The sequence below is a fragment of the Babylonia areolata genome, chromosome 33 (assembly GCF_041734735.1).
Source record: "Babylonia areolata isolate BAREFJ2019XMU chromosome 33, ASM4173473v1, whole genome shotgun sequence".
NCBI classification, from domain to species: domain Eukaryota; kingdom Metazoa; phylum Mollusca; class Gastropoda; order Neogastropoda; family Buccinidae; genus Babylonia; species Babylonia areolata.
The window spans coordinates 11457981-11470821 of NC_134908.1; the positions used below are offsets into that span (position 1 = coordinate 11457981).

The 12841-nt window shown below is 40.4% G+C and overlaps 2 protein-coding genes across 2 annotated transcripts; one reads left to right on the top strand and one right to left on the bottom strand.

Moving 5' to 3' along the window:
* Positions 1-216: 216 nt before the first annotated feature.
* Positions 217-8689, bottom strand: LOC143276933 (cytochrome b-c1 complex subunit 7-like). Its single transcript, XM_076581604.1, has 4 exons — positions 8624-8689; positions 6169-6231; positions 3346-3512; positions 217-936 (listed from the first exon to the last, which is right to left on the bottom strand). Exons 1-4 carry the CDS (start codon positions 8649-8651, stop codon positions 859-861), a joined length of 336 nt encoding a protein of 111 aa, XP_076437719.1. The 5' UTR covers positions 8652-8689; the 3' UTR covers positions 217-858.
* A 641-nt stretch (positions 8690-9330) lies between these two features.
* On the top strand, positions 9331-11460 carry LOC143276877 (uncharacterized). The gene is made up of 3 exons (XM_076581533.1): positions 9331-10065; positions 10249-10768; positions 11372-11460. Exons 1-3 carry the CDS (start codon positions 9331-9333, stop codon positions 11458-11460), a joined length of 1344 nt encoding a protein of 447 aa, XP_076437648.1.
* Positions 11461-12841: the final 1381 nt, after the last annotated feature.

Below are 12841 nucleotides of genomic sequence, written 5' to 3' on the forward strand. Positions count from 1 at the left end.
TGCCAGGTTCTTACCAAAGGTAATGTTATAATTTACATACACAGAGAGTGGGATGGCAGAAGCGATTGAGAGAGACACAGAGAGAGATGGAGAGAGAGAGAACTCAAATGTTTTACTGAGGGTAATAGGAGAAGCTACAAGTTTCTTTTAAACATTCTCTTGCAACAAGAGAGAGACAGGGAAAAATTATTTAACATACACACAAAAAATGTGCACTGACTGAAAATGAAAACATTTATTCACACTTACACAAACTCCATAACAATTCATCAGTAAGCCACAACACATTCTTGCTTTTTGTTATTAAGTTATCATTCAGTGAAATTATTCACAGAATTTGTTTTCATCTACATTTTTCATCCAATTTAAGACAGCTGTTGTCTCCTAATTTTCTATTCCACATTTCCTTAAAAATTATGCCAGTTCCATACGAAATTCCTACTTTCATCAAAAACAGCAGTTAAATTATGGGAGGAGGTGACGAAATAACACAATTTCTTAAACAATCACTTTAAAAAATCCTTCAGTTTCACAGCCATACAACATTTTGAAAAGAAAACAATGAAGATTGTTTCTTTTTTTCTTCAATATAACCAGAAACCCACCCCTGCAAAGATGTCAAAACTGAACCATGCATTTTCTTTTTTCTTCTTCTTTTTTTTTTTTCATGGTAAAAAGATAACATTACAACACAAACAGTTCCACAATATTCACCATTTTCTTCTGATGGACCCAGGAACACTTGTAACCTGGCAAATCTTTTCATTTTCCTTCACTATGCATTCATAAATGTGACAAATACAGGCTGCACACTATCTAGACTTACACTGTTATAAACACCTGACTACATGTCCATCATTACTTTTTATCCCACTCCTGCCTCTCCTGACGCTCTTTCTCCACTTCCTTCACAATCGGCGTCAGGTAACGAACATCCTGTCAACAGTCAAACAAACCAGGCATTGTAGGTCAGTGGAACTCGAAACTTTACACTACTGTTTTGGACGTCAGTGGAAATCACAACTGTAACACTGTGATGTATTGGAGGTCAGTGGAGCTCGCAACTCAGAATTGTAGGACAGTGTAACTTAATGTACTGTATTTTTTACCTCAGGTTTTAAGTGCTGACTTACCTCTCCCCCACTCCCTCTTTTTCAATCAATACAACACAATCCACATTTAAAAAATAATGAGAAAAAACATAAAGACCTCTGACATTCAATGAAGTCAGCACCACTAATAATGACAACAAACAGTGACTATGGTGCACACAGGATATGTGCATTAACTGCCAACATCACCAATGCAGGATTCACAATTACATAAACATGATGTAGATATACATGATAATTGATATCATCATGGCCTGCAAGACTGATACTATGCTTGATAATAAAAAAAAAGTGATATGTCTGTCTGTCTTATCTTAGCAATGTTAGTGAATCATCCCTCACAGAAATGTAAGTAATTGATCTGGAAACATCACTTACAATGGAGTGGTGTTCCCTGTCTATATACAGATTAACAGGTAGTCCAAAAACAAAACATTAACGTTGCTATGCAAAAATGGGAATAACTCCTGTCCATTCTCATTAGACTAACAGGGTTATCCCAAATCCACTACGATTTTGTACAATTTCCTTAAAATCTCTGTTTCCATAAAGAAACTTGGACACCATTCAAAATTTGTAAGTTCTTTTGCATTCTCATTAAGATATAATGTAAACAGTAAGACTGGTTTATTAGAAAATCAATATTTTGTGAGCGCTGGGGACTGGATCTTTCCTAAATTTACCCAGTCATTCGATCTAAATCCCCTTCTCTGTTCCAAATCTGAAGGTCTAGTGTAAAACAAAATATACTCTCAAGATCTACATTAACTAAGCTTTCTAGTCGTATAAGTTTCCCTCTTGTCATGGTAGTATTAGCCGAATAATAGCTGAATATCTTAAACAACTGATGAATACACCGAAATGGCTTCCTTCGTTCCACTATTTATCATCTGTAAATAACTATCGAAGAAATTTCACGATTTCGATTTTACTTATTATTTGGTTTTACAACTTCTTATATTAATAATCGCATGCCTTTGACCATTTCAATCAAAACTGTGTGGTAAAATCCTTCATCGTCGCGCTTAAAATAAGGATTAGGCGAAGTTTACATTTGGCTAGATTGTGACAATGTACCTGGGAAAAGTTAAGTTTCTACAAAAAGTTTAGCGGCCAATTTCTCTAAAATAAACTGTACTTGGTGTATGTTTAATATATCATTGGAAAGGTCGCGACTCAGAGTTTCCAGCGATATTAATCATAAGTTACATTTGGAAGTTGTGAAAAATAAAATACTACGAAAATCATGTTATTGACTCACAAAATGTCCATTTCGGCTGATTAATTTTTAATAGAATGTGAAGGTTAGAAGATTATAGTACTAGGAGATAGCTGGAATCACACAGAATTTATTGATATAATTTGCATGTATGATGATGGTTGAATTTTTAAGACTGGTCTTTTATAAATTTTGTAAACACTAGAAATTACCGCCATCTTGGCTTACCAAGAGGGGTTTCTAATGTCAACCCATGATGCTGTCTGTGTGGTCCGCGCAGACAGTATATAAGTAGCAATGTCACATTGTAAAAATTGGTCATTCTTTGGTGCTGAAATTAAAGAGGAAGCACCACCAGCTGCTAGTCTTCACTGCCTTTGGCTTGCCTGGCTGGGAAGCTGTCGCCTTGCTGTTCCTGTCCCTGTCTACACTTCACTTTGCTGTTCCTGTCCTCCTCTGCTGTTCCTATGATCCTGTCTTTCCTCTACACCATCTCATCTCATCTTCTTCTGGACTTATCACACCACCACCCCCATCACATATATGTATTGTATTCTATTTCTATTGTTTCGTATTACTTTTTGTCACAACTGATTTCTCTGTATGAAATTCTGGCTGCCCCGTCCTGGGGAGAGTGTCACTACAGTGCAATGCTACCCTTTTCTTTGTCTGCAAGTTATTTGTTTTTCTTTCATAGTATCAATGTGGATTTTTCTGTGGATTTTTGCCAGGGACAACCCTTTCGTTGCTGTAGATTCTTTTACACGCGTTAAGTGCATATTGTACATTACATAGGATCTTGGTTTCATGTGTCATCAGAATGACACCTTAGTTAACTTTACTGTCTCATCTGAATGACTGGCAGCTACACCACCACTCAATTTTAAGGAGGGGAAAGTAAAAATTCAGGTCTGTATTTGGGAATCGAACCTTATGGACACTTACTTCCAAGCACTAGGCCACCCTTCCACCAGTACAGAAACAAACAATAAACACATCCTGCAGTCTCCCCACCTCCTCCATTTTGGTCCACTCGTCCTTGGGCAGAATTTCTTTGCGGTTGGACAGGTACATGGCACGGGAGATGCGGAACTGTCGAGCATCATAGATCTCACCAGGCAGGCGGCGAATAGCCTCTTTTACATCCGATGTCTCGTACAGGCAGTCATCACGCATCAGCCCTGATGATTAAAACAGGTGCCTTTACTGTGAGTGTGACATAAGGTGATGAGAAAAAAAAAAGGGACAAAGATCCCACCCCTCCCTACTCCCACAAGAAAAAAAACACAACAAAAATACAAAACACGTTTTCGGGAAGTATTCATTTTTTTCCCACCCCTGCTGGACATGCATAGCTTTGGCTACAAACTGACAAACATATTGATTTTTAAATATGGAGAAATACTTTCTTTATTTAAAAACAACAACAAAAAACAACAAAAAAAGCAAGAAACAAACAAAAATAGGTGAATGAACCAGGAAGAAAGTAAGTTCCACAAGCGTAATGGTCAAAAGTATGATTTTTTACAAGGTGGAAAGTTAGCAGTACAATAACAAGAGAAATATCTATTTAATCAATGCATAATGCATATACATCAATGAAAAGGGCATAAAACTATTCATGTTTTAAAAATGACACCTGACTGAGAGATCAACAACTACTTACACAAGTTTTGCTGGTACACAGCTGACTCGGTGACTAACTTCATAGACTGTAGTGTATGGGTTCGTCTACTTTAACCCTTTCACTTCCGGAACTATTTATGATTTTTGCAAAATAATAACCAACCCCTAAAAAATATATATAAATCACAAAAATTACAATTATGCACAAATATGCTCAATATAAAAGTACATATTCTCTTAAAGGAAAATGAATGGAGAATACAATTACTATAACTTCAATGTTGTCAGGTGAAAATAACTCAGATTTTTAGAGAAAAAAAAGTACACAGAATATTTTGAAAAAGAAGAAATTCAAGTTTATGTATCTTACAAGAGAAAATAGTGCTAAACTATTAGCAAATGTATTAGAACAACCAAGTGCGATTATGTTGTTTTATTGCACTGTCATGTTGTTTTATAGTTTATACATTAAACACTATACATAACCACTCACGTACACCCACACACACACCCTCCAACCTAATCACCCACAAACACTATCATGCAATATTAATAGGTACTCCAAACTGACGTCGAAAGCCAGAAAATCAGCGACCATGACTGAATTATGAAATTACACCCACAAACACTATCACACAATATCATTACAACACAAAAACTCACTGAAAACAATATTTCAGCTTGACATTTTCATCTGGAGATGAAATAATAAACAATGAGGCCAGGAGATCAAATGATTAACAGAATAGTAATGGGTGGTAACTCTCCATTCAAAAGGTACACAACTTCAATCCAACCTGCTTATGCTACCGATTCAGCTAGCACACATGTAAACATGTGTGCTATACCAATTCAGCTAGCACACATGTAAACATGTGTGCTAGCTGAATCTGTAGAATAGGCAGCACTGGCTTGAAGTTGTGTACCTTTTGAATGAAGAGAGTTACCATCCATTACTATTTGAAGTATTTCATCTGGAGGGTTTCATAGCAGACGATAACCCCAAATTGAAGGTTTCAACCTAACATATTGGGTTTTTTATATACCCACTACTGACACGACCCCGCCCCTTTCCTCTGATGTACCTTGTACCATGTATTCATCATCTGGATAACCAGAATCACTTTAGTTGATCAACAACAACATTACTTTCGTTTTCTATCACATTATCTTAGTTCCTACTGACGACGTTGTGCAGAAAACCAAACAAAATTCTACCCAGCTCTTCTGTACAGCATGCTCTGGCAGCCATGCTGACAGTGACATGCTCAACAGCTCTTTGTTTTGTAAAATGCAAAAAAATGCATCAAAATCAAGCCAAAACTTGCCAAGAAATTGCTGCAAACACTAACCAAGGCCATCACCATTTGCAAGGGAGGTAAGCATATGCAAATTATCTGCTGGTGTGTGCATGATGATCAGTGAACGGTGTCAGTTATTCGTTTTTAGCTTTGATATTTGCTGACACTGTGACAGGCATATCAAGTGAGCCAAAGGGAATTTCCTGTTTTGGTTGAAGCAGACAATAAAGTATTAGAACTGAATTGAACTGAATGAGTGGCTGGACACCTGATTATGCTCTTACCCCTAAACCGCAGATATATCTGCAGTCCGAAGTGAAAGGCTTAAACTGTCACCACAATGAAAACTGCACTTTTCAAAGTATCTTATAAGAACATTTGAACCTGATGGAAGAGCTGTGCATTCTTTTACATGCCCAAAACATATGCTACACATGGGATTGCTGTATTGTGTCATTCAAAAGACACACTTAGTTAAACAAGGTGAAGCAGAGGAAGGAGTAAAAATCCTACTCTTTGCATAACTGAATCTAGGACTTGCGCTTGCCACAAAGTTAAGCACTCTGTCCCCTATGGCAACACTCTTAATAAATCTCAATGTTCTTTCAGCTGAAAACCTACAAAAATTTCAATCATGCTGATCATTCATTTTGTCTAACTTACTATGGTAAAAGGGAAACTATCTTGTCTATCATTCTATCTCAAAAAGCAAAATAAACACCTTTACTTATTTTGTTTACATAAGTCAACTAAAAGAATAGTCTATATGAAACTATGCTGAACTCAACAAACATGGATGTAATCAAATAACACATGAAAACAACTGAAACAACGAGAAAGAAAGATTGTCTTGCCTGAAATTCGCTGGAAATCTGTTTAAATCTAATAGAATTAGAATCTACGGACTTACCAAGCTGTGGAAAGTAAGATTTGTAGTATGCCCAGCGTTGTAGAGCACGCTTCCAGGCTGGCACTGTGAAATAAGCATATATTCAGATATTTATCAGTGTTATCTGTTATTGTCATCAAAGTATGTCAGTGTTCCCAATGGGCCTGATTTTTTGAGGGTCACTGTGACCCTTTGACTGGAATTTTTGAGCGTCATTGTCACATTTCTGAGGGTCAACAGGAAAACATACAAAAAATCAATGAAGACAATTGTACGATGAAAATGAAAAGAAACCCACACCTTCTCCAAACAAGGACATTCGAAATGCTTGAATACAATGAAAACACAGTCAACTACTTATAATGAGCACATAACCATACTCACTACTGATGAACACACAACAGCGTTTGCCTGCATCGGCAAGGGAAGTTACTCTAACACGTTTTTGGCCAGCTCAGTTTCGTCTGCTATGCACTAGCCTAAGCTTAGGCCCACGATGCATGCTTCGCGGTTTTCCTGGAAGCCGTAAGATGCTTGTTAGTTTCAGGAAAAAGTGTGCGTCACATTGACGCACAGGGTAAAAATTTTGTGCGTCAAAGTTGTAAATCTGTGCGTCATTTACGCACATATGTACGTTTTTGGGAACACTGTATGTGACTACTGTTAATGAGGGAATGGAGACTCAGGTAGGGAGAGAAGGGTCTGGGAGGTGGGAGGGAAAAATAAACCATAAGAGAAAGATTTTTTTTACTATTGTTTTTGACCGATCAAACATATACAATTTTCAAAGAGATGACAACAAGTTGATGGGGTGAAACTATCTGATTATTAGTAAAGGTTACAGTGCTGGTGCCTCAATGATGTCCTGAGATAGGGCTTTCCCAACTGTTTCTATACAAAGGTACACTATAGTGTACCTCATGCGCATAACGCTTTGCTACTGTGGTACACTATAGCGCACTGTGAGTTTAAAAATCCATAGTTCATAGGTTAACACTAACAGTCTTGTATTTGTAAGAAACTAAATTGCACAGCTCTGTTCTACAGTCACCCAAAAGTGCACCTGTACTTTTATTGTGGCTGAGAATGCTTTTGTTTGAGTAAAATACATGCGAACGTCCAGTCACCCAACTCTGCTTTCTCGCTCTCTCGCTCGACAATATGGCGTCTCCGTCAACTTCAACAACTACTGTGGCTTAAAGTTGAATGCAAACTTGGTGTGTTTCCCTTCAGAAAGTGATAGATGCTGTCATGATTTGCTGGCTGTGGTGTTGATAAAGATGCTGATGAATCTTTAGACACTGAAGGGTGGTCCCATGACAGTATTAGCGAGAATGAAAGTGGCGAAAGTGTTGGTAGTTAAGTGAGACACATGGTTTCAGAGACAGTGACTCAGCAGCAGATGAACATGTTGCTGCTGTCGCTGAAGGCCAAGACTTGAAAAAGGAAGTTTTGGGACTTTCTCATGCAAGACTGGCACCAAGATTTCTCTTTATTTCTGATATTTTCAGTACTCCATGCTAAAAGCCAGTATAGCATGTGCATATGCGTGAGTGAGTGTGTGTATCAGTTTGTATGTGTCCAGGTGATATTGATAGTGATACTGATTCTATAGTGGATATCCATAGTGGATATCCACTGTGCATACACATTTGCCATCCCACAGCTACAATTTGGAAGTGTCTATAGTTACAAAAGACCACATTCATGAAATTTGTTACATGAGAAAAATTCACCCCCTTTATGACTGTTGTGAAAAACATGGATTTTATTTTTCAAAATATGATAAATCAGTCAAATATGAAGTTAGTGCTTTGAAACTTTGCCAAGTGTTAGTCCATTATATTCTTAATGTCAACACAGCTGTATGTTCTTGCATTCTTTTTTAAGATATTTTTCTTTAACATAAACAAACGGCCAGTACAAAGACTGAAAGAGTATAATGAAGTAAGTCATCGGGCAGTACAGAACGAGTTAAATATTAAGTATTCATTCAGGGTTTTTTTCGTCGCAGTTTTGAGCATGGATTTTGTTAATACGAGAGTGTGGAATCCGATTTACTGGCAACCATTACACAAAGTGACAAACGTAGGGAAAAAAACTGTTTTCCAGTTCTTGACACATTTGTGATTTGTCATTTGCAAGCTTAACACAAAAATATTTTGACATGTTTATTTTTTTATTTATTTTTTATACAGGGAGCAAAACGATGTAATATTTTATTGTTCTGATATGAGCACAGGTCATGAGGTGAAAGAAAATCTTTTTCGAATATCTAAGTCAAGCAGACGACTTTCACCTGTGATTCTGACATCTGAAGAGGTCAGCGATTTCTGAAGACAAAAATGAATGTCATAAACAGTTCATTACGGCACATGGTCCGATAACAAAGCACTAATGTTTGATACCATAGGAATATCTGCTGAGCGAAGTCTGATTCCTTTTTGACAATACAAATCGTTGAAAATTTACTGACCTTCAGTCACAACTCGTCGGGCAGCCATGTCAGTTTCGCAAGTGGCGCACACATGTCGTCTTACCGGAACATAAACGAACTACGAAGCTGTCAACGGTATTAATTTTGTACACGAAAGTGAAAGGTATGTAATATAATGGTAAGAGAAACTAAGAAAATATTTTCTTTCTCTGTTCTTTTTTTTTTTCCCCCCTTTTTTTCTTCCCTTTTCCGCACTCGAAGTAGTATGGGCGAAACTAAGACTGAAAGGTCGACGCACTCTGTATATCTGTGCATATTACAGACCCGACGTCTCCCACAAGGCCAGTCTACAGGAGTTTGAAGCTTCAGTTCAGAGAGCTTCCAGCATTCCCAACGCGATGCTTCTGATCGGAGGGGATCTCAGCTTCCCAGGATGGGACTGGACAACAACGACCCTAAAGCCCCATACCAAATATGTTGACCTGCACAACTTGACCAACTCCTCAGAATCATACAGTGGGTGAAAATGGACTGGAGCAGATGGTGACAGCCCCCACAAGAGGGGAGAACACACTGGATATCATCATGACTAACACTCCTAAACTCATCTCGCGAGTCGAAACTATGCCACCCTTGTCAGACCATGGAGTAGTCTACGCAGCCGGAGCTGAATATTGCCCCTCCGCGGAAGAAAACAGTGGAGAGAACGATCACCCCGGTTGTACAACAAGGCAGACTGGAACAGCATGAAGGAAGCTGTAGAGAAAATAAGGGAAGAAGTTGATGGAATGAAGGACACTGCGAGCACTGAGAGCCTGTGGACTCACTTTAAAACAGAGCTACTCGAAGCAGTCCAGACCCACATACCCTCCAAGAAATCCAGACCCAACTACAGCCAACCTTGGATCACTCCTGAGCTCCGCCGTCTAATCAACCGCCGCAACCGAGCATACAAAAAGTGGAAAAAGGGAGGAGGCGAAGATCTCAAAGCTGAGGCTAAAGCAAGAAGGCGCGAAGCCCAACGACATCTGCACCGAGCTTACTGGGACTACATCAACGCCACTCTGACAGAGGAGCCCACAGAACATGCACCTAAGTACAAGCGATTCTGGAGCTATATTAAGAACCAGAAAGCTGCCAACGTCGGTGTAGCCCCTCTGAAAGTGAACGGACAATTGAAAATGGAGCCCAGAGAAAAAGCAGACATACTTAACAACTGGCAGTTCCAGTCCGCATTCAGCGAGGGAAAAACGTACTCGCGGGAAGAATTCCAAGAGAAGTGCGAGATGGCTGAGGGAGACTACCCAGTGCTGAACTCTGTAGACATCGCGGAAGAGGGCGTTAGGCGATTGCTGATGAAACTAGACCCAGCAAAAGCGAGTGGACCTGACAACATCAGCGCCAGCCTCTTGAAAGAGCTGTCCTGTGAGATTGCCCCTATCCTCACCACCATCTACAGATCCTCCCTGGACACTGGTTGCGTCCCCGCAGATTGGAAAAAAAGCCTTGGTGACACCTATCTACAAAAAAGGCGAACACTACGACCCGGCAAATTACCGCCCAGTCTCACTGACCTGCATTGCCTGCAAAGTGCTGGAGCACATCATCGTAGTACATGCCACCATGAAGCACCTGGAACAGAGTAAAATCCTGTGTCCCAGCAGCATGGCTTCAGACAGCAGAGGTCCTGCGAAACACAGCTCATCGAGTTAGTGGAAGAGCTCACCTCAAGCATGGCATCAGGGCGAAGAACAGACGTCCTTGTGCTAGACTTTGGGAAGGCATTCGACAAGGTGAATCACTCACTACTGCTGCACAAACTGCATAACTACGGTGTAAGAGGCAAGATCAACAAATGGATCTCTGACTTCCTTGCCAACAGATGCCAAGCAGTTGTAGTCGAGGGGGCCCAGTCAAACTTCATTGACGTCAAATCAGGCGTTCCACAGGGATCGGTCCTTGGACCATGCCTCTTCCTGGTTTTCATCAACGACCTCCCCGAGAACCTCACCTCAAAGACAAGAATGTTCGCAGACGACACTGCCATGTACCGCGCAATATCATCAACGGAAGATCATGCCCACCTGCAAGAGGATCTTGAACGTCTCCAAATCTGGGAACGGAAATGGGAGATGGCCTTCAACCCGGGCAAATGTGCTACGCTCAGAATCACTCGCTGCAAAAGTACAATCAGCGACAAGTACCAAATGCACGGACATGAGCTATCAATAGTACAATCAACGCCGTACTTGGGAGTCACCTTGAAGAAAGATCTGGAGTGGGAGGAACACATCAACAACATTACAAAGAAAGCAAGCAAAGTCCTAGGATTCTTGAGACGAAACCTGAATGTTGCCTCCAACGAGCTGAGAGAAAAAGCTTATCTAACCTTCGTAAGACCATTGTTAGAATACTCCAGCTCAGTTTGGGACCCACACAAGACAGGATGCATAAAGAAATTAGAGAACATCCAAAGAAGAGCAGCTCGTTTCGTCCTCAATCGCTACCACCGGCGTGCAAGTGTAACAGACATGCTTGAAAAGCTCAAGTGGCCGCCTCTCCTGAAACGACGTCAAGCAGCAAGGGTCACAATGTTGTATAAAATACACAACGACCTGGTGCAAGTCAACAAAAGTGTCCTCCAAAAACCAGTTATGAGAGACAGAAGATCACGTGACCAACAATTCCAACGGCTTGTGAACCATAAACAGCAGTATCGTCTCTTTTCTTTCTTCCCACGTGCCATTCGTGAGTGGAATGAACTCCCAGCAAACACTGTTGAGGCAGACTCCCCCAGCAGCTTCAAAAGCAGAGTCACCTCTCACCTCAAGGTCGCCACTCTTGACAGTCTCGCTGCTGCGAAACTCCAAGAGTAGGCAAAACCACAGGATAAATTACAGCAATTGTCGGGTATGAATGTGAGAGTGAATGTTTAGGTAAGTAGTGGGTAGGGGGAGTGCTGGAGGGAGGGCGCTGCGGCGGGGGGCGTCAGGGGCCATCAATAGGATGCCTGCCTGTCACTTCTCGCCCCCTCTGATCCAGTTAGTGGGCAGGAGGGAGAGTGTGAATGTGATTGGAGTAAAAAAAAAAATTTTTTTTTCAAGCAACCGGTCTGCGGAACCCCCGCCCCCCCAAAAAAATGTGGCAAAATAACGTCTTGATTGTGGCTACACAACAGAAGAAGAAGACTCTCTCATGGTCTTTATTTGCTCCTGCATTTTTAGAACATTTGCATTTCAGCTTCAGTTATAATCTTGTCTTGACAACTGTATTAATTTTCACCTTGCTTTCTCTCTGTCTCTCTCTCTCTCTCTCTCTCTCTCTCTCTGTGTGTGTGTGTGTGTGTGTGTGTGTGTGTGTGTGTGTGTGTGTGTGTGTGTCTGTCTGTCGAGGTTTACAGCCGGTTAATGTAGATAAGATCAAAACGCGATAACGGCATTTAGAAAGGGTGGTTACTGACTTGGAGAACGAAAAGTGTGGTATAGTTTATTTTATTTTTCTTTTCTTTTCCTTTTTAATATATGATGGTGTGAAGTTATAGGCTGCTGATAAGTAGTGCTGTTTAGGTGTCAATTTCAGCTCAACTGACTAAAATAAGCCAAAAAATTGCTACAAATCACTTAGTGGCAAAAGAAAAGAAAACATGGATTTGACGGCCGGGTCTAGTAAAAACCTTCCAAAAATATAAAGAAATGACGTAAGAGACTTTCTTTAATAATAATAATAATAATGATAATAATAATAGATGGTTATCATATTGCGCTAACGGCTCCCCATGTAAAGGGCTATAAGCGCCATACACTGATGAAAGAACTGAATCATACATAATTATATACCTATATAGTGCATAATAACATACCTCTACACGTGAAAAAACAAAACATATATGTGTATCTATACACCAAGACAGTACCACAAATTGCAGGTACTGATGAACAAATACACACAAACACACACACACTCTCTCTCTCTCTCTCTCTCTCTCCCCACCCCACCCCATCCCTCCTCCCCGGCCCACTTCTCTCTCTCTCTCTCGACAAAAATACCTTTCACACGCACACACGCCCGAGCACACACAAACATCCACCCACAGACACATACACCGTGATCCACGTGTTGCGTCAGGTGATATCTGCAGTGGTGTCAAGGCTTTGGGGATATCATTTCCATACCGTGTGTGTGTGTGTGTGTGTGTGTGTGTGTGTGTGTGTGTGTGTGTTCGCGCGCGTGCGCTTCTAAACCAGTCTAGACTTCTGC